The sequence below is a fragment of the Orcinus orca genome, chromosome 3 (assembly GCF_937001465.1).
Source record: "Orcinus orca chromosome 3, mOrcOrc1.1, whole genome shotgun sequence".
NCBI classification, from domain to species: Eukaryota; Metazoa; Chordata; class Mammalia; order Artiodactyla; family Delphinidae; genus Orcinus; species Orcinus orca.
In genome coordinates, this window is record NC_064561.1 from 15795408 (window position 1) to 15822277 (window position 26870).

Below are 26870 nucleotides of genomic sequence, written 5' to 3' on the forward strand. Positions count from 1 at the left end.
GCAGGGGCAGGAGGCAGGGCAGTGTTTAGGGCTACGGTTTCCTCACCGTCGACGCTCTTTTCTAGGGGCACCAGCTCCAGAGTGGTGCAGAGAAAGTTTGTAACCCCAGGGGTCTTACAGCCACCCCAGAACAGCACCCGGCAAGAGGGGGTACCGTGGTGGGCCAGGTGTGCCCCCAAGGCAGCTATGTGGGGAGTGGGTGTGGCAGGGAGGACTCACCTTTGACTGTGAGGGAGGCCAAGGTTTTCTGGCTGCCCACCATGCAGGTGTACTCGCCCGTGTCCTTGGCCTCAAGTCCGTGGATCAGCAGCTCACACGTGGCCCCCTTGCGTCGCATCTCATACTTGGGACTCCCTTGCAGTTCCACACCCTCCTTGAGCCACAGCACGGGGGCCCCAGGCTCTGAGTCATTCAGCTGGCAGCACAGCCGGGCCACACCACCCGCCTCCTGCTCTGCACTCTGCAGCTCCGTCTTAAATGTGGGCCTAGGGGCTGGGGGGTCAGGGAGGGGCTCTTAGGGCTGCTCCTCAAGGCGCCTGCCAGCTCCATGGGGGCTGAGGGGCCCGGGGAGGCCAGGGGCCCTGGGAAGCTCACCGCGGACAGAGAGGCTGGCAGTGCTCTGTGCATGGCCTGTGTCGCAGGTGTAGGGGCCGGCATCCTCCTGCTCTGCACCGTGCACCAGCAGCTCAGCGGCTGTGCCCTCCAGCACCATCTGGTACTTGGCACAGGGGAAGAGCTGCAGGTAGCCCTTGCGCCACTCCACGCTGGCACCTGCCCGGCTCAGTTCACAGCGCAGGTGTGCCGTTGCACCCTCGTCTACCTCCTGGGCCTGCAGCTCCCGAAGGAACCTCACGGGTGCAACTACAGGGGTGAGGGAGAATATGAGGGCAGGTGCAGGAGCAGCTATGAGGGCAGCGGGGCCCAAAGGCGTGCAGCTAAGGCGGAGGGGTAGCGGGGGGAAGAGCTTCAGGCCAGGTCTGCCCCGCGTTGCACGCGTGAGCCCATGTCACCTCCAGGGTGGAGGTGCGGCCCTGACAATCTCCCACAGTACGTGGGGCCAGCCTCGGGGCCCACCTGTGACGGTGAGGGTGGCACTGGTGGCCTGGGAGCCGCAGGTGCAGGTGTATTCTCCAGTGTCCTCCCGGCGCAAGTCCTGAAACACCAGCTCCGCCACGTGGCCCCGCTGCTGTGGCTCCCAGCGCTCGTCAGCCTGCAGCTCCAGGCCACCCTTACTCCAGACCACAGCGGCGCTAGGCTCAGACAGCTCACACCGCAGGCTGGCTGAGGTGCCCTCCTCAGCCTGCAGGCTCTGCAGTGGCTTCCTGAACACCACCTGTGGGGCTGTGGGGTGGGGGTCAGGGGGTGGAGGGGAGAGAGAAGGTCAGCCCCGAGGCTGGTGCCCAGCCAGGAGACTGGCACCCCAAAACCCAGTCAGACCCACCCAGGGCCTAGGCCAGTTGTGGCCTGTGGCTTCACCCCAGCTGCCCGACCTGCCCAAAGCACCCAATGCCACGGGCTTCTGAAGGCTGTGGGTAGAAGTGGAGTCATGGGCCTGGGTCCACTCTAAGGGGAAGGAGGGACTGAACTGGGGGCTATGAGAGGAGCTCTGGATCTGACCCAGGCTATTCTCATGCTGATCTCCACCCAGGAAGTCCACAGACAAGCCTGTATCCCTCCAGGTCATCAAGGTGGGGGCAGGGGGATCTCCTTGGGCCCCTAGGGCGGGGCCATGACTGTCAGATCCTGACTAGAGGCTTTGGGGTATAAGGAGAAAGTTGACTGCATTATGACGGGTGGAGGGAGGGGAATAAGGTGGGAGCTCTTTCCCTACAGCAAGCGTAAGCCATGTGAGGTCATTTGGCTGGAGATCACTACGCAGACACAAGGACACTGAACAGAGCTCTAACGGGGGAGCACAAGGGTGACATAAAGAAACTGCACATGGCACAGAGGAGGCAAGCACTCATGGGGGGGCAGTGTGGGCACAAGAGACAAGGGCACAAGTACAGGCACCCAAGTAAGTCCACAGGGCCATCTTTACCCCTAATGGTCAGCGTGGCAGAGGTCCTCTCCTGCCCGCACACACAAGAGTACTCCCCGGCATCCGCCATAACCAGGCCATGAATCTCCAGCTCACACACGGCCCCGTCCTGCCTCAGGCTCACTCTGTCCCCGGCTCTGAGGGTCTCGGGCCCCTTCCTCCATTCCACGGGGGCTGCCTTGCTCAGTTCACAGTGCAGCATGACCATGGCCCCTTCCGTGGCCTCTTCCTTCCTCAGACCCTTTGTGAACTTGGCAGGAAGGCCTGGAGATGGTCAGAAACAAACACTATCACGTTCTCTGAACACACAGAAGAATCAGGACATGCACAGTACATAGAAGACACAAAACCCAACTGGACACCGACCACCTGATGGGTGTGCCCAGTACACACTGTGGACAGTGACTTTTAAAGGTCCAACCTGTACATGTGCCACACAACAGACAGGGACCATGACAGGGACAATAAAAGAATTATGGAAGGAAAAGGATAGTGAGATAGCTGGGTAGAAAAGGAAACTGAGAGCAGAGAGGTGATGGGCAGCCACCAAATGCCAGTCCACGGGGTCACATGTGGTCTTTACCCCTGACGGTGAGCGTGGCTGATGTCTTCTCCTGCCCGCACACACACGAGTACTCCCCAGCATCCTCTACGGTCAGGCCACAGATCTCCAGCTCACACACGGCTCCATCCTGCCTCAGGCTCACTCTGTCTCCAGCTCTGAGGGTCTCAGGCCCCTTCCTCCACTCCACAGGGGCTGCCTTGCTCAGCTCACAGCGTAGCATGGCCGTGGTCCCTTCTATGGCCTCCTTCTTCCTCAGACCCTTTGTGAACTTGGTGGGAAGGGCTGGGAAAGTCAGAAAGACACAAACACTATAACACTCTCTAAAGGCACAGATTAGACGGGATGTGGACATCACAGAGAAGACACAAAACATAACTGGACACGGGCAATGTGCCTGGTGTGCCAAGCACACGCTGTGGACTGGGGCTTCCCTCGGCCCAGTGCGTTCAATGTGTGGCTGTGACACCTTCCGCAGACTCCTCAGGCAGCATGTTTGTACGAATCTGCTGGGCAGGGCTAGAGAGGGTAGGACGGTATGGAGAACATCAGATTCTCCGGAGAATACTGGGGAACAGCATATGCCTGGATGGAGTAAAAGACACAGACACTAACAGGCAACAGGACAGAATGTGCAGTGACATGAGGGGTGGAAAGCAGCTCAGATGCTGGTTGCTCGTGGTTCACACAACAGCCCAGAAGGAGGAAGGAATTCCGTGGAGTTATGGGAAGAGGGTGGCACTGAAACAAGGAAGGTAGGGAGGATAAGTGCAGGGTGATGCCATGAAGTCAATAATTGGACAACAAAACACAGCTCTGCTTGGCCACATGGGTCTTTACCCCTGACAGTGAGTGTGGATGAGGTTTTCTCCTGACCACACACACACGAGTACTCCCCGGCATCTGCCACAACCAGGTCACGGATCTCCAGCTCACACACGGCCCCGTCCTGCCTCAGGCTCACTCTGTCCCTGGCTCTGAGGGTCTCGGGCCCCTTCATCCACTCCACGGGGGCTGCCTTGTTCAGCTCACAGCTCATCATGGCCGTGGCCCCTTCCATGGCCTCTTCCTTCCTCAGACCCTTTGTGAACTTGGCAGGCAGGCCTGGAGATGGTCAGAAACACACAAACACTATCACCCTCTTTGAACACACAGAAGAATCAGGACATGCACACTACATACAGGACACAAAACCCAACTGGACACAGATCCCCTGATGGGTGTGCCCAGTACACACTGTGGACTGTGACATTTAAAGGTCTAACCTGTACTGTGTCACACAACAGATAGGGAACATGACAGGCACAATAAAAGAATTATGGAAAAATAGATAGCTAGTGGGAAGCAGCCGCATAGCACAGGGAGATCAGCTTGGTGCTTTGTGACCACCTAGAGGGGTGGGATAGGGAGGGTGGGAAGGAGGGAGAGGCAAGAGGGAAAAGATATTGGAACATATGTATATGTATAACTAATTCACTTTGTTATAAAGCAGAAACTAACACACATTGTAAAGCAATTATACTCCCATAAAGGTGTTAAAAAAAAAAAAAAGACCAAGGGTGACTTTGAAAAAAAAAAAAAGAAGAATTATGGAAGGAAAAGGAACAGGATAGTGAGAGAGCAGGGTAGAAAAGGAAACTGAGAGCAGAGAGGTGATGGGCAGCCACCAAATGCCAGTCCACGGGGTCACATGTGGTCTTTACCCCTGACGGTGAGCGTGGCTGATGTCTTCTCCTGCCCACACACACACGAGTACTCCCCAGCATCCTCCACGGTCAGGCCACGGATCTCCAGCTCACACACAGCTCCGTCCTGCCTCAGGCTCACTCTGTCTCCAGCTCTGAGGGTCTCAGGCCCCTTCCTCCACTCCACAGGGGCTGCCTTGCTCAGCTCGCAGTGCAGTGTGGCCGTGGCCCCTTCTATGGCCTCCTTCTTCCTCAGACCCTTTGTGAACTTGGTGGGAAGGGCTGGGAAAGTCAGAAAGACACAAACACTATAACACTCTCTAAAGGCACAGATTAGACAGGACGTGGACATCACAGAGAAGACACAAAACACAACTGGACACGGGCAATGTGCTGGGTGTGCCAAGCACACTCTGTGGACTGGGGCTTCCCTCGGCCCAGTGCGTTCAATGTGTGGCTGTGACACCTTCCGCAGACTCCTCAGGCAGCATGTTTGTACGAATCTGCTGGGCAGGGCTAGAGAGGGTTGGATGGTGTGGGGAACATCAGATTCTCCGGAGAATACTGGGGAACAGCACATGCCTGGATGGAGTAAAAGACACAGACACTAACAGGCAACAGGACAGAATGTGCAGTGACATGAGGGGTGGAAAGCAGCTCAGATGCTGGTTGCTCGTGGTTCACACAACAGCCCAGAAGGAGGAAGGAATTCCGTGGAGTTATGGGAAGAGGGTGGCACTGAAACAAGGAAGGTAGGGAGGATAAGTGCAGGGTGATGCCATGAAGTCAATAATTGGACAACAAAACACAGCTCTGCTTGGCCACATGGGTCTTTACCCCTGACAGTGAGTGTGGATGAGGTTTTCTCCTGACCACACACACACGAGTACTCCCCGGCATCTGCCACAACTAGGTCACGGATCTCCAGCTCACACACGGCCCCGTCCTGCCTCAGGCTCACTCTGTCTCCAGCTCTGAGGGTCTCGGGCCCCTTCCTCCACTCCACGGGGGCTGCCTTGTTCAGCTCACAGCTCATTATGGCCGTGGCCCCTTCCATGGCCTCTTCCTTCCTCAGACCCTTTGTGAACTTGGCAGGCAGGCCTGGAGATGGTCAGAAACACACAAACACTATCACCCTCTCTGAACACACAGAAGAAACAGGACATGCACAGTACATACAGGACACAAAACCCAACTGGACACAGATCCCCTGATGGGTGTGCCCAGTACACACTGTGGACTGTGACATTTAAAGGTCCAACCTGTACTTGTGTCACACAACAGACAGGGAACATGACAGGCACAATAAAAGAATTATGGAAAAATAGATAGCTAGTGGGAAGCAGCCGCATAGCACAGGGAGATCAGCTCGGTGCTTTGTGACCACCTAGAGGGGTGGGATAGGGAGGGTGGGAAGGAGGGAGAGGCAAGAGGGAAAAGATATTGGAACATATGTATATGTATAACTAATTCACTTTGTTATAAAAGAGAAACTAACACACATTGTAAAGCAATTATACTCCAATAAAGGTGTTAAAAAAAAAACAAACCAAGGGGGACTTTGAAAAAAAAAAAAAGAAGAATTATGGAAGGAAAAGGAACAGGATAGTGAGAGAGCAGGGTAGAAAAGGAAACTGAGAGCAGAGAGGTGATGGGCAGCCACCAAATGCCAGTCCACGGGGTCACATGTGGTCTTTACCCCTGACGGTGAGCGTGGCTGATGTCTTCTCCTGCCCACACACACACGAGTACTCCCCAGCATCCTCCACGGTCAGGCCACGGATCTCCAGCTCACACACAGCTCCGTCCTGCCTCAGGCTCACTCTGTCTCCAGCTCTGAGGGTCTCAGGCCCCTTCCTCCACTCCACAGGGGCTGCCTTGCTCAGCTCGCAGTGCAGTGTGGCCGTGGCCCCTTCTATGGCCTCCTTCTTCCTCAGACCCTTTGTGAACTTGGTGGGAAGGGCTGGGAAAGTCAGAAAGACACAAACACTATAACACTCTCTAAAGGCACAGATTAGACAGGACGTGGACATCACAGAGAAGACACAAAATACAACTGGACACGGGCAATGTGCTGGGTGTGCCAAGCACACTCTGTGGACTGGGGCTTCCCTCGGCCCAGTGCGTTCAATGTGTGGCTGTGACACCTTCCGCAGACTCCTCAGGCAGCATGTTTGTACGAATCTGCTGGGCAGGGCTAGAGAGGGTTGGATGGTGTGGGGAACATCAGATTCTCCGGAGAATACTGGGGAACAGCACATGCCTGGATGGAGTAAAAGACACAGACACTAACAGGCAACAGGACAGAATGTGCAGTGACATGAGGGGTGGAAAGCAGCTCAGATGCTGGTTGCTCGTGGTTCACACAACAGCCCAGAAGGAGGAAGGAATTCCGTGGAGTTATGGGAAGAGGGTGGCACTGAAACAAGGAAGGTAGGGAGGATAAGTGCAGGGTGATGCCATGAAGTCAATAATTGGACAACAAAACACAGCTCTGCTTGGCCACATGGGTCTTTACCCCTGACAGTGAGTGTGGATGAGGTTTTCTCCTGACCACACACACACGAGTACTCCCCGGCATCTGCCACAACTAGGTCACGGATCTCCAGCTCACACACGGCCCCGTCCTGCCTCAGGCTCACTCTGTCTCCAGCTCTGAGGGTCTCGGGCCCCTTCCTCCACTCCACGGGGGCTGCCTTGTTCAGCTCACAGCTCATTATGGCCGTGGCCCCTTCCATGGCCTCTTCCTTCCTCAGACCCTTTGTGAACTTGGCAGGCAGGCCTGGAGATGGTCAGAAACACACAAACACTATCACCCTCTCTGAACACACAGAAGAAACAGGACATGCACAGTACATACAGGACACAAAACCCAACTGGACACAGATCCCCTGATGGGTGTGCCCAGTACACACTGTGGACTGTGACATTTAAAGGTCCAACCTGTACTTGTGTCACACAACAGACAGGGAACATGACAGGCACAATAAAAGAATTATGGAAAAATAGATAGCTAGTGGGAAGCAGCCGCATAGCACAGGGAGATCAGCTCGGTGCTTTGTGACCACCTAGAGGGGTGGGATAGGGAGGGTGGGAAGGAGGGAGAGGCAAGAGGGAAAAGATATTGGAACATATGTATATGTATAACTAATTCACTTTGTTATAAAAGAGAAACTAACACACATTGTAAAGCAATTATACTCCAATAAAGGTGTTAAAAAAAAAACAAACCAAGGGGGACTTTGAAAAAAAAAAAAAGAAGAATTATGGAAGGAAAAGGAACAGGATAGTGAGAGAGCAGGGTAGAAAAGGAAACTGAGAGCAGAGAGGTGATGGGCAGCCACCAAATGCCAGTCCACGGGGTCACATGTGGTCTATACCCCTGACGGTGAGCGTGGCTGATGTCCTCTCCTGCCCGCACACACACGAGTACTCCCCAGCATCCTCCACGGTCAGGCCACGGATCTCCAGCTCACACACGGCTCCATCCTGCCACAGGCTCACTCTGTCTCCAGCTCTGAGGGTCTCAGGCCCCTTCCTCCACTCCACAGGGGCTGCCTTGCTCAGCTCGCAGTGCAGTGTGGCCATGGCCCCTTCTGTGGCCTCCTCCTTCCTCAGACCCTTTGTGAACTTGGTGGGAAGGGCTGGGAAAGTCAGAAAGACACAAACACTATAACACTCTCTAAAGGCACAGATTAGACAGGACATGGACATCACAGAGAAGACACAAAACACAACTGGACACGGGCAATGTGCTGGGTGTGCCAAGCACATGCTGTGGACTGGGGCTTCCCTCGGCCCAGTGCGTTCAATGTGTGGCTGTGACACCTTCCGCAGACTCCTCAGGCAGCATGTTTGTACGAATCTGCTGGGCAGGGCTGGAGAGGGTAGGATGGTGGGGGAACATCAGATTCTCCAGAGAATACTGGGGAACAGCACATGCCTGGATGGAGTAAAAGACACAGACACTAACAGGAAACAGGACAGAACGTGCAGTGACATGAGGGGTGGAAAGTAGCTCAGATGCTGGTTGCTTGTGGTTCACACAACAGCCCAGAAGGAGGAAGGAATTCCGTGGAGTTATGGGAAGAGGGTGGCACTGAAACGAGGAGGGTAGGGAGGATAAGTGCAGGGTGATGCCATGAAGTCAATAATTGGACAACAAAACACAGCTCTGCTTGGCCACATGGGTCTTTACCCCTGACAGTGAGTGTGGATGAGGTTTTCTCCTGACCACACACACACGAGTACTCCCCGGCATCTGCCACAACTAGGTCACGGATCTCCAGCTCACACACGGCCCCGTCCTGCCTCAGGCTCACTCTGTCCCCGGCTCTGAGGGTCTCGGGACCCTTCCTCCACTCCACAGGGGCTGCCTTGTTCAGCTCACAGTGCAGCGTGGCTGTGGCCCCTTCCATGGCCTCTTCCTTCTTCATACCCTTTGTGAACTTGGCAGGCAGGCCTGGAGATGGTCAGAAACACACAAACACTATCACCCTCTTTGAACACACAGAAGAATCAGGACATGCACAGTACATACAGGACACAAAACCCAACTGGACATTGACCACCTGACGGGTGTACCCAGTACACACGGTGGACTATGACTCTTAAAGGTCCAACCTGTACATGTGCCACACAACAGACAGGGACCATGACAGGGACAATAAAAGAATTATGGAAGGAAAAGGATAGTGAGATAGCTGGGTAGAAAAGGAAACTGAGAGCAGAGAGGTGATGGGCAGCCACCAAATGCCAGTCCACGTGGTCACATGTGGTCTTTACCCCTGACGGTGAGCGTGGCTGATGTCTTCTCCTGCCCGCACACACACGAGTACTCCCCAGCATCCTCCACGGTCAGGCCACGGATCTCCAGCTCACACACGGCTCCATCCTGCCTCAGGCTCACTCTGTCTCCAGCTCTGAGGGTCTCAGGTCCCTTCTTCCACTCCACAGCAGCTTCCTTGCTCAGCTCACAGTGCAGCGTGGCCGTGGTGCCTTCTGTGGCCTCCTTGCTACTCAATCTTCTTATGAACTCAGTAGGTAGAGCTGAGGATGATCAGACAGACACAGACATCAGAGTCATGGGAGAACTTCAAAGGCAGCACATGACAGGACAGAGGAAAAGACACATACTCCTACAGGATAATAGGACAGAACCTGCAGTGACACAAGGGGTAGAAAGTAGTTTAGATGCTGGCTTCTCGTGGTTCACACAACAGCCCGGGAGGGGGAAGGAATTCCGTGGAGTTATGGAAAGAGGGTGGCACTGAGGTGAGGAGGGTAGGTGGGATGAGTACAGGGGGATGCCATGAAGTCAATAATTGGACAACAAAACACAGCTCTGTTGGGCCACATGGGTCTTTACCCCTGATAGTGAGCATGGCTGAGGTTTTTTCCTGACCACACACGCATGAGTACTCCCCGGCATCTGCCACAACCAGGCCATGGATCTCCAGCTCACACACGGCCCCATCCTGCCTCAGGCTCACTCTGTCTCCAGCTCTGAGGGTCTCGGGCCCCTTCCTCCACTCCACAGGGGCTGCCTTGCTCAGCTCACAGCGCAGCATGGCCGTGGCCCCTTCCATGGCCTCTTCCTTCCTCAGACCCTTTGTGAACTTGGCAGGCAGGCCTGGAGATGGTCAGAAACACACAAACACTATCACGCTCTCTGAACACACAGAAGAATCAGGATGTGCACAGTACAGAGAGGACACAAAACCCAACTGGACACCGACCACCTGATGGGTATGCCCAGTAGACACTGTGGACTGTGACTTTTACAGGTCCAACCTGTACATGTGTCACACAACAGACAAGGACCACGACAGGGACAATAAAAGAATTATGGAAGGAAAAGGATAGTGAGATAGCTGGGTAGAAAAGGAAACTGAGAGCAGAGAGGTGATGGGCAGCCACCAAATGCCAGTCCACGTGGTCACATGTGGTCTTTACCCCTGACGGTGAGCGTGGCTGATGTCTTCTCCTGCCCGCACACACACGAGTACTCCCCAGCATCCTCCACGGTCAGGCCACGGATCTCCAGCTCACACACGGTTCCATCCTGCCTCAGGCTCACTCTGTCTCCAGCTCTGAGGGTCTCAGGTCCCTTCTTCCACTCCACAGCAGCTTCCTTGCTCAGCTCACAGTGCAGTATGGCAGTGGCCCCTTCTGTGGCCTCCTTGGTCTTCAGATCTTGGATGAACCGAGCAGGTAGGGCTGCAGAGGGTTAGATGGGCAGAAACCATCAACCCCTCAAAAGGACTGGGCGTATGACCGGAACATTCAGGATGAGAACAGAAGCAGCAATGTGGAGGACATGTGAAGAGACAGACCAACGCATATATGACAGTGTGATCATCTTGCATCTTTCCCAGTGAGGTGCAGGGTGGCAGGGGACTGGTTCCATCCAGGCCTCTTGTCTTCTCAGAGTGCATCTGTCCTACCTATACCCATTCATACTGTCTAAGCGCTGACCTCGTCTGCACCCAGAGTATGAACCAGGCTCCTCCAGCTCATACATGCAACAATGCAATGTACATCTCTCCTGGGAGAACCCCCAGAAGGCACCTTCCAGTCATGACATCAAGTGCCCCACTGACATCCCTCAGTTGTGCTCCCCACCCCAGGTAGAGTGTCAATCCAAGCACTGCCCACATCTGGGCTCACTGCATGCCTTCCCTGCCCACACCAGGCCCCACCTCATCCACCTCGCACATTCCTTTCCTTACCCCACTGGACTTGCACTCTCCTAGCTCAGGTCTCCTAGACCCTAATGGATTCTAGCTGTGGCCTTCTAACCATGCCCCAAGCCCTCCAACCTGCAGTCTTCTCCTCCATCCCAACTCCAGGAAGAATGTGAGCTTCACAAGTTATAGCTGACCAGAGTCCACCCTGGTTACAACCTGTTGTGGGGTGAATCGTGTCCCTCAGAAATCATATGTTGGAGCCCTAACCCCCAGGACCACAGAATGTAGATGTATTGGGGGATGTGGTCTTTAAAGAGGTGACTGAGGAAAAAGGAAGTCACTGAGGTGGAACCTAACCCAACATGACTGGTGTTCTTGTAAGGAGAGGATATTAGGACACAGATACACACACAGAGGGATGACCATGTGAGGACATGGAGAGAAGATGGCCGTCTACAAGCCAAGGAGAGAGGTCTCGAGGGAAACCAGCCTTGCCCACACCTTGATCTCAGACTTCCAACTCCTAGGACTGGGAGGAAAAAATTTTCTGATGTTTAAAGCCACTGTTATGTTGTTAAGCCATTCAGATTTTGGTACCAGGAGTGGGTCGCTACTGTAACAAATACCTAAAATTATGGAAGTAGCCTTGGAACTGGGTGATGGGTCGCAACTGGAAGAGTTCTGAGGTGCATGTTAGATAAATCTAGATTGCCTTGAAGAGATTATGGGTAGAAATATTAATGCTAAAGGTGCTTCTGGTGAGGCCTCAGATGGAAATGAGAAATGTGTTATTGGAAACTGGAAGAAAGGCAATCCTTTAATAAGCAGCAAAGAATTTGGCTGAAACGTGTCCCAGAGTTTTGTGGAAGGTAGAACTTACAAGTGAACTTGGATACTTAGCTGAGGCGACTCGTAAGCCAAGCATTGAAGACGCAGACTGATTGCTCCTTGTTGCTTATGGTAAAATGTGAGAGAAAACTGAGTTATGTCAAAGAAGGAAGTATTTAAGCAAACGGAAACCAAAAGTTGAGGATTTAGAAATTTTCCAGCCCACTGAAATTGCAAAAAAATGAGAATGCCTGTTCTAGAGAGAATACCAAGGGTGTGGCTGGAAAATCATTCAGTAAAGAGATTATGAGTATGAGTCCTGGATCCAATCAGCCACCTCAGCAAAGTCAGGACTAGAGATGGAATTATCCAGGAAGGCTGTGTGGAAGGCTCTTGTCTGAAAGCTTGGACTCCTGTGAATTGTAAAGAAGACCAACAAGGCTTTTGAGAATTTTATATCAGCAGAAACCCTGCCAGCCATGACTTAATCAGACACGGAAGGGACAAAATGATGGAAGCTGGGATTTCTATAGGATGGGTCAATACAGCTATCCGGCTGGGAACATGTGCTATCCTTCGAAGTTGGGAAGAATAACCCCAATGGCAATTCAGAGGTCAGCAGGGATGCCACTGCATCCATGGTCCCAGAGGGCCAGGCCACCTCTGTCCAGGGCCAAGGGGGTGAGGTCACCACTCTGGTGGGCCCAGAGACAGAGCATTGAGCCAGAGGATCATTCTCCAGCCTTAAAATCTAACAGAATCTGTCCTACTAGATGCTGGGTTTCTGTGAAACCAGTGGCCTCTTTCTTCTTTCCTATTTCTCTCTTTTGCAATGGGAATATCTATCCCATGCCTGTTCCACTGAAGTGTTTTGGAAACGTATAACTTGTCTGATTTCACAGGTTCACAGCTGGAGAGGAATTTTGCCTCAGGATGAATCATAACTCTAGTCTCACACATACTTGATTTAGATGAGATTTAGATTAGATTTTTGACTTCGCTTGACACTGGAATGGGTTAAAACTTTTGGGTTTGGGGGATGAGGTAAATGTACTCTGCATGTGAAAAGAACATGCATTTTGGGGGACAAGATGACAGAGTATTATGGACTGAATCATGTCTCCCCTCAAATTCATATGTTGAAGCCTTAACCCCCAAGAACTCAGAATGTGAATTTATTTGGAAATAAGGTCTTTATAGAGGTAATTAAGAATAGAATGGGGTCACAGGCGGGGGGGGTACTAATTCAATCTGACTTATAAGTGTCCTTATAAGAAGAGGAGATTAGAACACAGGAACACACAGAGGATGCCCAGGTGAGGACAAAGGGAGAACACAGCTGTCTACAAGCCAAGCAGAGAAGCCTCAAAAGAAACCAACCCTGCAGACACCTTGGTCTTGGACTTCCAGCCTCCAGGACTGTGAAACAATAAATGTGTGCTGTTAAGTCACCTATATGTGGTATTTGTTATACAGCCCAAGCTTTCTGAGACAGAGCTCTTCAGAGCCTCCATACAATCTCCAAGGTCAATCAAATGCTGTTACCACACACAGGAGGGCCTGGCCTGTCTGGCCACCTGCTCCCTGAGCCCCTCAATGCTGCACCTCAGTCTTTCTGTGCACATCCGTCACTAACATGAATGACTCCACTCCACACCTGAGGTCGAGACCCCATGCATACCCACAGCCCCAGCCACGTGCCAGTGGCCCAGAGCAGCTCTCCTGGACCATGATGCCTCCCTGGGGGTGTCCTCACACCACCTGCCCCTTGGGTCTGTACCCGCAAGGTCTAGACAGGGCTGGCCAGTGCGTTTTGTGAGATGGATCAGACAGACGGTGACTGTAACCCTAAGACAACAGTGACGTTGGGAGAGCACAGAACAGATGGCAGAGAGAAGTCATTCAGGTGGCCACATGCAGTCTTTACCCCTGATGGCCAGTGTGGCAGAAGTCCTCTCCTGCCCGCACACACACGAGTACTCCCCGGAGTCCGCCACAACCAGGCCATGTATCTGCAGCTCACACTTGGCCCCATCCTGCTTCAGGCTCACTCTGTCCCCAGGTTTGAGGGTCTCGGGCCCCTTCCTCCACTCCACAGGGGCCGCCTTGCTCAGCTCACAGAGCAGGGTGGCTGTAGCCCCTTCCATGGCTTCTTCATTCTTCAGACCCTTTGTGAACTTGGCAGGCAGGGCTGGTCAGAAAGACACACACACAATCACACTCTGTGAGCACACACAAAAGGCAGGATGCGAACAACACAGAGGAAGCACAAAACCCAAGCACACATGGGCCATGTGCTGGGTGTGCCGAGGACACACTGTGGTTGGTGGCTTCCCTCAGCCCAGCCCCTTCTGTGGACTCCTCAGGCCTAATACTTTGTATTAACCTAGCAGGCAGGGCTGAGAAGGGTCAGAATGACATGGAGACCATCGGATTCTCTGGAGAAGTTTGGGGGCAGAATGTGACAGGATGGAGGAAAAGACACAGACTCCAACAGGACAACAGGACAGTACCAGTGGTGACACGAGGGGTGGGAAGTGGCTTAATTGCTGGTTTCTTCTGGTTCACACAACAGCCCAGGAAGGTGGAAGGGATTCCACTGCCTTATGGAAAAAAGGTGGCACCGAGACAGGGAGAGAACGTGGAATGAATGCAGATGGAGGCAATGAAGTCAATAACTGAACACCAAAATATGGCTCTGCTTGATCACACGTGGTCTTTACCCCTGACAGTGGGCATGGCCAAGGTCCTCTCCTGCCCGCATACACACAAGTACTTCCCAGCATCCATCATAGCCAGGCCATGATCTCCAGCTCCCACATGGCCCCACCCTGCCTCAGGCTCCCTCTATTTCCATCTCAGAGGGTCTCGGGGCCCTTCCTCCAATCCACAGGGGCCATCCTGCTCAGCTCACGGCACAGTATGTCCATGGTCCCTTCTGTGGCCTCTTCATTCCTCAGACCCTTTGTGAACTTGGCAGGCGGGGCTGAGGAAAGCTAAGAAGTCACTGAGAACATCAGACTCTCTCAGGGGACTCTGTGTCCAGGACACCACAAAAACCACACGAACTGCAAAAGAGCACAGTATGAACAAGTGGACAAATGCACAGATGGTGATGGAGGCAAATGCCCCAGAGGGAACAGAGAACACAAAGCACTGGACATGACATCTACTGGACAGGGAAACAGGAGCCATGAGACAGCTGGGGGAATCCAGTTGAAAAGATACAGAAAGCCACAGGATCCAACAGGGGAGGTGGTGACATGGAAACAAGTCCATTTGGCCTCACGTGGTCTTTACCCCTGACAGTGAGCGTGGCTGAGGTCCTCTCCTGCCCGCACACACACGAGTACTCCCCAGTGTCCGCCACAGCCAGGCCACGGATCTCCAGCTCACACACGGCCCCGTCCTGCTTCAGGCTCACTCTGTCCCCGGCTCTGAGGATCTCGGGCCCCTTCCTCCACTCCACGGGGGCCGTCTTGCTCAGCTCGCAGCGCAGTGTGGCCGTGGTCCCTTCTGTGGCCTCCTCCTTCCTCAGACCCTTTGTGAATTTGGTGGGCAGGGCTGGGCAGGGTCAGAGTGACACAGAAAACATCAGACTCTCTGGAGAATTTTGGGAGATCAGGATGTGGACACTTGACAATAAAACACTCACACTTTGGAGCAAATAAGGAATAAAAGCTTGGACCCACAGACACATGGGTGGTGGCAGTGCATGGGGGCAGAGGACAGACTAGGCTGAGCCCATCTAGATACAAACCAGCAAGGAAATGGAATCCTCAGTGAGGACCTCATGACATGGACAGACACATAGAAATGGCCACAGGGCCCACAGGATGGATGGAAAGGGACAGTAATCAGAAGGGATGTCCTCTCAGCATCTTCCATGGCCCATCCTGCCTCAGAGTGTATCTGATGCCAGATTCAAGGGCCCAGACCCCTTCCCCCACTCTACATGCCAGGCTGCCCAGCTTACACCACACCATGGCTGTGGCCCCCTCCAGGCCTCATTTCTTAGCAATTTTATGATCTTGAGGGATATATCTGGGGACGGAGACACAAAGAGAGCTACCTAAACTTTCCCACAAGTTTGCACCAGCGCTCCCACCTTGTCAACTCCTGCTGCTGCTGGGGCCAGAGCCCCGGCGTGACTGGGCCTGAACAGGACTGACAGAGCTAGGAACACCACAGCTATAAGGGAAGCCGAAGCCACCCTCCTCCTGGCCTGTCGTCCTGGAGTAGGTGTCCTTGGGACCTGCATACTCTTAAAAGCAGCTCTCTTGGGCTGCTTGCAGCTGGTCAACTTGGGTCCTCCGCTCCTTGGCCACTGGTGGTGCCTCGTGCAGTGCAAGCTGCTCTTGACTGTGAGATAGGCCTCCAGGCCCACATCCCCTGTGGTCTCCTGGTGGGTCTGAACAGCGTGAGTGCCCAGTGTCTCTGCGCTGGAGACGCTGCACTCCATTCGTGAAGTTCAAGGTGGCATGGTGGCCTGGCCTCTCCCCAAAGATCTGCGTATCTGTGCACATGACGGCCCTGCCCAGCCTCCAGAACCCTCTTCAGGGTCCACCTTGTCTTGTGAGCATGGCCCAACAGGGCCCAGGATGTGAGGCCCCTGTGCACCTACAGAGCTGTCCTTTCTTCTGCGCTGAGATGCCCCCGGGCCCCTTCATCAATGTTGCTCACAGGACCCTCTTAGGACATGGTGGGTGGCCTTATCCTCTGTCCCATCTGCTACCCCCACAGGAAGTGCCTAGGCCCTCACTAGGGCAGGCCCCTGAGGACCTGGACCCCCCAGCACAGGGAGCTGACCTATTGCCAGGCCATGAGCCACACCACAGCAAAGCCCCGTCCTGAGTCCTCATCTCTGAGGGTCTCAGGCCCCTTCCACCACTGCATGGGGCTGCCTTGCTCAGCTCACAGCACAGCACGAATGTGGACATGGCTCCTCCCATGGCCTGCTCACGCTTCATAACTTTTTTGAATTGGCTGGTCAGGCCTGGGGAAGGTCAGACGGACACATAGACTGATGGACTCTGGAGCTTGCAGACAAGGAATGGGCCACAGACACCATGCTGGCCACACAAGCACCCGTTGGAAGGGGGGCCCCGAGGGGACACCAGGCAAAATGCCCACAGTGGGCTGCTCTGATGCAAGGGGACTCCCACTACCCCGCTTCAAGGATATCCACCCAGCTGGCCGTCTTCCACCCCACAAAGGAAGTGGCCCTACTGGCCCCTAAACACATGGGCCAGCCCTCCTGCTCTAGCTGACTGTGCCCCACCCTCAAACTGTGACCTCTCATCCCGTGTCCCAGCCACAGGTCACCACGCCACGCCTGATGGATCCCCTTCTGTGGCAGTTGCCTAGAGCCAGCTTACCTGCCACAGATGCCAGACAGGGACCCCAACGCCAGCACGGGTGTCCACCTGCCCTTCCTGACTCTGGCTCTGCGCCTCTGTGCAGCTCTTCCTGCCCCTCCTTCCTCTCCTTCCACAGTCAAGCACTGTCCATACCCGCTTCACCTCCACCCTATCCCTACACCCAGCCTCACCTCTCCTAACCACCAGGAGCTGGACAACAGAACCTAGGACCTCCCATCATGGCTCTCCCATGGCCCAGCATGCATGTCCCAGCTTCCACCTCTTGACACCCCGTTTGACATCCCACCCTCGAGGGCCACGCTTTGATCGACTTCCTAGCTTCTCTCTTGGCATGCCCCCTCAAGAGGACCATACTTCCACTCTTGTACTGTGTGGGTGCCCTCCTTCTCTCCCTCAGGCATGAGCCCCTGAGAGCAGGGAGGACCACATTCTCTGCTCTTTATCTGAGACGAGCCTCACAGAAGCAGGTGCTGGGAGACTCGTGCTGCAGGAATGCAGGAGATGCACACAGAAGCAAAAGACTGTACACAGACAGGGCAGAGCTCAAGGACGTGATCAAGCCCTCAGACACAAAGCCACTGCTCCACGTGGCCACACACAGTCTTTACCCCTGACAGTCAGCCTGGCTGCTGTTCTCTCTTGCCCGCACATGCACAAGTACTCCCCGGCATCTGCCACAACCAGGTCACGGATCTTCAGCTCACACACGGCTCCGTCCTGTCTCAGGCTCACTCTGTCTCCAGCTCTGAGGGTCTCGGGCCCCTTCCTCCACTCCACAGGGGCTGCCTTGCTCAGCTCACAGCGCAGCATGGCCGTGGCCCCTTCCATGGCCTCTTCCTTCCTCAGACCCTTTGTGAACTTGGCAGGCAGGCCTGGAGATGGTCAGAAACACACAAACACTATCAGGCTCTCTGAACACGCAGAAGAAACAGGACGTGGATAGTTCATAGAAGATACAAAACCTAACTGGACATGGACCACCTGCTGGGTGTGCCCAGTACACACTGTGGACTGTGACATTTAAAGGTCCAACCTGTACATGTGCCACACAGCAGACAGGGAACATGACAGGGACAATGAAAGAATTATGGAAGGAAAAGGATAGTGAGACAGCAGAGTAGAAAAGGAAACTGAGAGCAGAGAGGTGATGGGCAGCCACCAAATGCCAGTCCACGTGGTCACATGTGGTCTTTACCCCTGACAGTGAGTGTGGCTGATGTCTTCTCCTGCCCGCACACACACGAGTACTCCCCAGCATCCTCCACGGTCAGGCCACGGATCTCCAGCTCACACACGGCTCCATCCTGCCTCAGGCTCACTCTGTCTCCAGCTCTGAGGGTCTCAGGCCCCTTCCTCCACTCCACAGGGGCTGCCTTGCTCAGCTCACAGCGCAGCGTGGCCGTGGTCCCTTCCCTGGCCTCCTTGCTTCTCAGTCTTCCTATGAACTCAGCAGGTAGGGCTGCAACAAGGTCCGATGGACACAGACATCATCTTCATCCCCCCACAAAGGATGAAAGGGGCTGTATGGAACCACATAGGGTCACATGGGCAGAGTGAGTAAGTATACTTACCCTGTACGGTGAGCCTGGCCGATGTTATCTGGTCCCTGAAGCAGCAGGAGTACTGCCCGCTGTCCTGAGGCCGCAGGTCCCGGATGAGCAGTTCCAGCATGGTACCCTCCTGCCGCAGGCTGTACTTGCCTCCAGGCTGCACAACCTCATCTCCATGACGCCACTCCACGGGCATGGCCACCGATGACAGCATGCAGTGTAGTGTGGCAGCACCACCCTCCAGTACCTCCACGTCCTTCAGCCCCTCTTCGAACCGCACTGGCTGAGCTGTGGACAGGCATGAGCTCAGCTCAGTCCTCACCCCGCTGCCTCCTCCAGGGGTCTCCCCTGTGGTCAAGCATGGCTGAGAGCAGCAGCTGCAGGGTGCAGGCAGGCCCACCTCACTGTCTACATTGGGGGCTAGTGACGGTGACCTCAAGACCTCTGCCTCTCCAGGAGGGTGAGCCAAACAGCAGGAAACAGAGAAGGGTGGAGTGTTATGGGCTACATTGTGTCCCCCAAATTCATCTGTTGGAGCCCTAACCCTCAGGACCCAGAATGGGGCCGTATTTGGAGATGGGGGTCTTTAAAGAGAAGACTGAGGTAAAATTACATCACTAGGGTGGGTCTTAATCCCACAGTATTGGTGTCCTTACAAGAAAAGGAGATTAGGACACAGACACACACAGAGGGATGACTGTGAAGACACAGGGAGAAGACAGCTATCTACACGCCAAGGAGAAAGGCCTCAGGAGAAGCCAGGCCTGCCAACACCTTGATCTCAGACTTCTAGTCTCCAGAACTGGGAGACAATAAACCGGGAGACATGTTTTTTTTATGCTACTCAGTCTGTGGTATTTGTTACCCGGAACCCGAGCTGACTGAGACAGATGGAGATGAGCCAAGCCGGGAGAAGGGAGACACGGCAACGTCAGAACACAAAACAAAGTTGGGAATGAAGTAAAAAAGAGATTGCTGGTCAGAAGACCAAGAGAGGGTGAGGGATGCTATCAGGACCAGCAGAGACCCAGAGATGGGCAGTAGGGAGCAGAGCAAGATGGATGAACTGCTGGAAAGATACAGGTGGACAGAAGGAGTCTCAGAACAGCACCACCACCCCCACACACACACACACACATAGAGGGCAGAGATAGACAGGGTCAGATAGAGTCCCGGAGTCCCCCTTGCCCTTAGCAAGACAAGAAACAGGGGTGCCCAGAGTGCGGCTGGAGGCTGCCCAGCACCCCCCTCCAGGGGCTCACCATGGACCCTGACAACGGAGCTGCTCCAGGCACCGCCAGCCTCACACTTGTAGCGCCCACCGTCCTGAAGGGTGGTGTCAGTGATGACCAGTTGGGCTCGGCGGCCCTCATAGCTCAGACGGCACCGGGCCGACGGCCGCAGGGCCTTCCCGTCCTTGGTCCAGCACACAGGGTTGTCTAAAGCAGCAGTCTCACAGACCAGGGTCAGATCTTCCCCCTCCATGACTGTGGCATCTGTGAGCTCCCGGGAGAAAACACCTGGCTTCTCTGAAGACAGAGAGGGATGCATATGACACTTGTGGGCTCCTGCAGGAAAAGCCCCAGGTCTCACTGCAGACCAGGTAACACTCCTGGTCAGTGCCCACCTGTCCCCCTCAGTCTGGGCTGCAGACAGGGCTGCTGGGGGAACAGGACAGGCTCTGTGTGGCTCCACATACCAGAGGGGTGGGCCCAGCCTCTACACTGACCTTGAGCTCACCTCTGCATACCATGTGCAACAACGCATCTTGAAATAGCGCCACTCAGCCTCCCAAGCCCCGCTCCCTGGGATCCAAGGCCCCAGCCCATGGGAAGTCCATGGTGCCTTCTCTGTAAGCCCCAGGGCCTCACCCAGCGTGTGGCCAAGCCACTGTCTTGAGGTTGCATGCTTAGTCACACAGACTGGCCCCCACGACGGCACTGGGCACATGCAGCCTACCTATGACCTGCAAGGCAGCTGAGGTCCGCTGGTCGCCTGCCTCAAAATGGATGGTGCCTGAGTCCTTGAGGGCCAGCTGCCGCAGGGTAAGCACATGGTAGCCACCTGGCTGGACCTTGATCTCACTGAGTTTGCTGGCAGACAGTGGGGTTTTGTCCAAGAACCAGTGGACGGGCTTGTAGTCGGCAGGGGAGATACGGCAGCAGAAGGTGGCCGAGGAGCCCTCCTGCACCTCCAAGTCCTTCAGGTCCTCCGTGATGAGCACTTTCTGGCCTGCAGGGACACAAACGGGCATGTCAGTGACCCTCTGGCTAGCTGCCAAGGGAAACAGGGTGCTCCCAAGACCTGGGGTGGGCTCCCGACAGAGATCGAGCAAATGACTCTAACGGGCTCCGAATGACAAAACATAAAACGGTAAGTGGGTCCGAGCTGGACTGTCCAAAAGTATTTGTTTTAGATCCATCAGTGAGCCCCAATCCACCTCTGGGGTCCTTCTGCAGAGCACACAAGGTGACCCACTGTAAGGCCCCTCCATGAAGCTGTGCTCCCTAACCTGTCTAGGCCAGTTATGCCTGTCACAGAAATCACTTAACGCAATTAAATTTTGTATTAACAGAAGAAACGAGTGTGAAAAAAGATGCATGGCTATGATAACATTTAAATCGAATGCATTGGAGGACTGACAACGTGAATCGCTAGAAAAAAATGTTTTGCTGTTGTCTTAGGTATGGTGAAACCTTAGGAAGAAGTTATAAATATAGAGGTAGATTGGCCGCCAGATTCATTCTGCATTCACAGGTGTCTTGAAGCTATTGCACACCAGAAAGCATAGATAGCACATCAGGAGGGCGATGTACACAAAAAGAGATACGGAATTCTGATTCGTGAACTGATACACAAAGAAAAGGCTCTGGCTGACACTATTAGACTGGTACAAGTCTGTGTGTTTTAAATGTTTTTAAAGACCATATGTTGTTATCATGGGACACTCTGACTTTTTTAAAGTATGAACATCTACTGGGTTGGCCAAAAAGTTCGTTCGGGTTTTTGGTAGCATCTTACGGAAAACCCTGAACGAACTTTTTGGCCAACCCGATACTTCATTAGATAGCGGTGCTTCTACTGCGCTACCAAAATGTTTTCACTGAGCTCAGTGGATTCACTGTATTTCACTGAAAAAGAGAAAGAAATCAAGAGTGAGGCTTCTTTGTTATTCTTTTGGGTTTTTTTTCTGTGGAGAGACCCCCCAGGAAGGACCTCCCCCTGACTTCACCCTGGACACCGGCCCTGGGATCTGGAGGGCTGGGCTCAACCCTGCCCTGATGTCTACTTGTCCTACAACCCTGAACCAGCCAACAACCCCGAGTAAAGGCCCAGTCTCCCTATCTGTGAAGGGGGAGAGTGATAACCCTCACCCTGCCTGCCAGGTGAAAACTGCTGCTCCAACCTGAAAATCTCCCCGAGCAAGTCTCCTTCCACAGGAGCAGAGGCGGTACATCTGCATGTACGTACATGCAGAGCTCGTGCAGGGGCACACGCTGGAAGGGTTCCAGAAACATTCATCCAGCAAATGGAGGCACAAATAAATGAGGGCTGCTGACTCATTTACACAAGGCCCAGCTGGGAGGGCCAGAGACAGGACCACCCAGGACAACTCCCCTTGGAGATGGGGAAACCAAGGCTGGGTTTGTCTAGGGCCAGGCAGAGTTCTGATCTCTTCCCATCTCCAAGTCTACTTGAAACAAAGCTTACACCTGAGCACACCATGGGCCTTGAAATACAGTGTGCAAATGAGAGCAGCAGCACGGTGACCGGGCCTAACCTTTCACCAGGAGCCGAGCCTGGGACTGGGCCTGGCCAATGTCACAGGTGTAAGTGTCACTGTCCGCCTTCTCCAGGGCGCTGATGGTGAGCCTCAAGGTCACGCCCTCCTGGCTGGGAGCATGCTTCTCCGAGGTTTGCAGCTCTGTGAGGCCCTTGCGCCAGGTCACTGAGGCCGCGGGGCGCTCCGTCTTGCAGGCAAACACAGCTGTGCCCTTCTCCTCTACCTGCAGGTCAGCCAGCTCCTCTGTGAACCGGTTTGGCTTTTCTGTGGGAGAATGGATGGGAGGGAGAGGCCTGTGCAGACCCCATGTAGGCCCTCAGGACAGGAAATCACTCCCATCACAGGTGGTTCTCCTGGCCCACCCACAGAACCTCAGGGACCTGAGCAAGCCCCTTCCCTGCTGGGCGCCCCTCCATTCCTGCCTGGAAAGAGAAGCCACAGGGGCTGTCCCAGGGTCTCTCATGGGGGTTACCTTCCACTCGGAGGCTGGCTGTGCTTTTGGAAGACTCCGTCTCACACGTGTACTCGCCAGAATCTTTGAGTGAGGCTGCATGGATGACCAGCATGGCTCGAGTGCCTTCGATGAGAAGCTCATACTTCCGACTCTTACGAATGGCTTTCCCATTCTTCAGCCAGCGCACTGGGGTCCCCTCCTGTGACAGCTCACACCTCAGCACCACATCCTCACCCAGCATGGCCCGCTGGTCTTCCAGTGGCTTCGTAATGTCAACTGGCCTCTCTGAAAAGAACAGAGATGGTGGCCCAAGAAGCATGGCCGCAGCTCTACCCACGGCCACAGCCCTAGCCATGCCTGGGGTGAGGGCAAGGCAGGCATTCAGGAACCTTCAGGCTCTGAAGGTTGGGACCGCAGAATCTACAGCTTTAAAACTTCCAACTCTGGAACCTCAGACCCAGGGGCCTCAGAGCCCTGGAATACCAGGGAAGGACCCCGGGAGGGAGAAAGATTAGACCACAGAATCTTATGTTCTCAGCACTGTTCAGAGTCCTGTAACTCAAAGCACGGCCATGGGCCAGCGCTGCCTGTGGGCTGAGCTTTACCCACTGGCGCCAAGTACTCATGCTGGAAGTAGGAGCTCAGAAACGCCAATGGCAACTTCACTGGCTTCACGAGTCATGCACCCTGGGAGCTACCACAGCAGTCGAATCACGGACTGAAGATCAGAAACCCTGCTTCTGCCCCAAGCCTCCAGAACCTCATCCTAGAAAGGAAGCCCCCTGGATGACCAGAAGCCCCCGGTACTCTGACAGATGCCTTCAGGTGCCAACCAGGGGCTGGGGAGACAGTCCCCAGAGGCACCCCCTTCCGGCTTCCAAGCCCAAGGCCCCTGCTCCAGGCTGCCTGGGGAGGGCCCAGGCTCAGCAGCTCCCAAACCAGCCCCTAGAGACAGACCCCCCACCTGCCCCGGCCAGTCGGTTCCCACTGCCGCCATCACCCACCTCTGATGATGAGCGAGGCCTTGGAGGTGAGGCCCCGCACAGAGAAGACCACCTCCCCAGCGTCACTTAGCAGAGCATCTCGGACGGCCAGCGTATACTTGCGGCCCTGGCGTGTGGCCCGGAAGCGGCCAGAGCTGCCCACCGCTTTCCCACCAACCATCCATACGGCAACATCGCTAGTGTTCTCATGGGACAGGACGCACTCAAAGCTGCAGCTCTCGCCCTCCGTCACCTCCACTGTCTTCAGCCTCTTGGTGATGCCCACGTGCAGGTCTGTGGGCCAGAGGAGACAGCCGTCACACCAGCCAGGCCCACGGAAGCCTGCCCCTCGAGACAGGCACCGTCAAGCCTGTAGCAGCCCCAGTCCACACCCCAGGAGGGACGAGACCAGCCCACCGTCCCCAACCCCACTCCCAGAGGGCCTGCTGCCCCTCTCAGCAAATGTCCGCTTGGCCTCCAGCTGTCCACACCTTGGTTTTTGGATGGCTGACAGCTATGCGTTATGACCAGGGCGGCCGCCTTCACATTTGCTATGGAACAATGTGGAGAGAATAAGCGCCGCACACAGTTGTCACCAGCTTCTATGCTCCAGAAGAAGAACAGGCACCCAAAATGAACAGGCAATCCAGCTCTAGGACAAACTCACCACACCGCCCTCCCTTTCCTGTCCCTTTCCTGTCTCATCAAACACTGGCCAGACCATCAGGGGCCAGCCACGGGATCACAGGGCAGCAGGCCTGCCATGCACACAAGAGAGAGCAGGACTACGGGAGTGGAGCCAGGACAGTGATGCACCCCGGACGTCAGGCATCCACGCTATAGTTGGGGAACCAGGCCCAGATTGGCAGGAGCATGTGAAAAGCCTGTGGCCTGCCCACAGCCACCTTCGCCAGGCTGTGCCACGGCCTGGGAGCCCTACTGGGGCACCCCCTGCCTGACATCTGGGGCTCTCCCACTCGCCCACTCCAGGAGGCTCTCCTGACCGCCCCTCTGTGGCCCCTGTGCCTGCCCGTACACATCCCCTGGTGCAGAGCGAATGTTTCCAGCCTCTGTAGAACCCTTTACACCTTGGGACTCTATCAAGCAGAGCCAGTCTGGTCTCCCAAGCTTTGCTCTGTTGCCCATCATCCCTGGTCCACCTGCCTGCACCTGGGCCTCCTAGGAGCCTGCCCTGACCTCTCCAGGCTCAGCAGAGCAGCCCCTGGTCTCGGAGGGTTGGGTGGGCCCCCCAGGCGGAGGCACCCCCAGGCCCAGAGCCACGCCCCCAGTGCCCTGGCCTCGCCATCTGGAGCCGCTGCAGCACGCACCGTGCACGCTGACATGGGCACGGGTCTCATCAGTGCCCACGTCGCAGGTGTACAGGCCAGCATCGTCCCTGCTCAGGTTGTGCACCGTGAGTCCCCGAGTGCCCGCTGTGTACAGGAATTCATACTTCTCACTGGGGCCCAACTCCATGCCATCCTTTCGCCACACCACACGAGCCTGGTGGTCAGAGACCTCGCACCGCAAGGCCAGCGTGCCCCACTCCTCCACGGACACATCGTCCAGCGCCTTCAGGAACACCACCGGCTTCCCTGCAGGGAAGGTGTGGGCGACTGAGGGGACGAGCTGCCACCTCTGGCCCTCGGGGTGCCAGGTGCACATCCCAGGGGTCCCCAGAGACCCCACAAGGACACCTCACCTTTGACCTCCAGGTGGGCCGAGGCCATAACCTTGGGCGAGGAGGCGCATACGGTGCCCGTGTCAGCCCGTTGGACCTGCTTCAGCACCAGCGTGTGGCGGCGGCCCTCGTGGGTAATCTCGTGTAAGCTGTCGTTATACAGTGGCGTCCCATTGAGCGACCACTCCACCTCCTCGTCCTCGTGGGACAGCTCGCAGGAGAAGCAGGCACAGCCCTCCTCCGTGACCTCCAAGTCCTGCAGTGGCTGCGTCACCGTCACCTCCCGCACTGCCAGGAGCACACCAGGCAGCTCAGCACGACCGCCATCACCGCCTCCCCTAGAGACCCTCTGGTGGCCCTGTGCCCCCTTGCTCTGTACCTTCCACAGTAACCTCAGCGCTGCTCTGGGCACTGCCGGCCTGGCAGCGGTAGACACCAGCATCCGCGGGGCTGAGCCGCAGGACGCACAGCTCTGCCATGTGGCCCTCCAGCCTCATCTTGAACTTGTCAGATGGCACCAGGGGTGTCTCCTCCTTGTACCACTGCACGGTCTTGGGGGATGGCTTGAAGTCACAGGACAGGACTACCGACTGCAGCTCGCGCCCCACCTTGGGCTCTAGTGGCCGCGTGAGCACCATGGGAATGTCTGTGGCAGAAGGAAAGAAGGAAGCACTGCGTAAAGTGGGCCAGACCACAAGGCCGTAACACCTGCCCCTGCCCTGCCCGCTCTCCATCTGCAGCCAACCCGCCAGGCAGCGCACTTTTACCTGAGACGACCAGGCAGGCGGTGGAGCGTGATTTGCCAATGGTGAAGTGCACTGGCCCGGTCATGGTGGAGCAGGTACGCCGCAGCGTCAGCCGGTGCACTGTGCCCTCCTGTTCCATTCCCACGTCAGCCCCTGCCTGCAGCACTGTCTTCCCCAGGAGCCACTTAGGCGGCCGCACCGAGGGGATGGAGGTCTCACACTCGAACCAGGCAGGGGCGGGCTCCATCACCGTCACATCCTGCAGGCCCCGCACGATAGTGATGGATTTCTCTGTGGGCGAGCGGCCAGTCACTGGGGCAGTCCCGGGGGAGCACCACCAGCCACCCCTCCTGCAGGGTTGGTGTTACTTCCTGGGAACAAACCCTCTCAGGCATGCTCACTTCCTCCCTGGGGTGACCCAACGCGCCCAGTCAGGTCCTTCTCAGACCTGGCCACCTCTGAGTGCCACAGGCTGTAACACCTCCC

General features: G+C 55.4%; 1 protein-coding gene across 3 annotated transcripts in view; it reads right to left on the bottom strand.

Annotated features, from left to right (window-relative positions):
- OBSCN (obscurin, cytoskeletal calmodulin and titin-interacting RhoGEF) overlaps nt 1–26870 on the bottom strand; it is a 146700-nt gene that overhangs the window by 63564 nt on the left and 56266 nt on the right. For all 3 annotated transcript variants that reach the window (XM_049708314.1, XM_049708315.1, XM_049708316.1), the window contains exons 23-51: nt 26406–26675; nt 26018–26284; nt 25660–25926; nt 25286–25552; nt 23979–24251; nt 22993–23259; nt 22518–22784; nt 20696–20968; nt 19999–20265; nt 18758–19024; nt 18382–18645; nt 17795–18058; nt 15106–15369; nt 13733–13996; nt 10244–10507; nt 9657–9920; nt 9074–9337; nt 8487–8750; nt 7669–7932; nt 6807–7070; nt 5988–6251; nt 5126–5389; nt 4307–4570; nt 3444–3707; nt 2625–2888; nt 2042–2305; nt 1075–1341; nt 595–861; nt 220–492 (exon numbers count right to left, since the gene is read on the bottom strand). In XM_049708314.1, the coding sequence (XP_049564271.1) occupies nt 220–492; nt 595–861; nt 1075–1341; nt 2042–2305; nt 2625–2888; nt 3444–3707; nt 4307–4570; nt 5126–5389; nt 5988–6251; nt 6807–7070; nt 7669–7932; nt 8487–8750; nt 9074–9337; nt 9657–9920; nt 10244–10507; nt 13733–13996; nt 15106–15369; nt 17795–18058; nt 18382–18645; nt 18758–19024; nt 19999–20265; nt 20696–20968; nt 22518–22784; nt 22993–23259; nt 23979–24251; nt 25286–25552; nt 25660–25926; nt 26018–26284; nt 26406–26675 (7716 nt within the window). The remainder of the gene's footprint in view (nt 1–219; nt 493–594; nt 862–1074; nt 1342–2041; nt 2306–2624; nt 2889–3443; nt 3708–4306; nt 4571–5125; nt 5390–5987; nt 6252–6806; nt 7071–7668; nt 7933–8486; nt 8751–9073; nt 9338–9656; nt 9921–10243; nt 10508–13732; nt 13997–15105; nt 15370–17794; nt 18059–18381; nt 18646–18757; nt 19025–19998; nt 20266–20695; nt 20969–22517; nt 22785–22992; nt 23260–23978; nt 24252–25285; nt 25553–25659; nt 25927–26017; nt 26285–26405; nt 26676–26870) is intronic.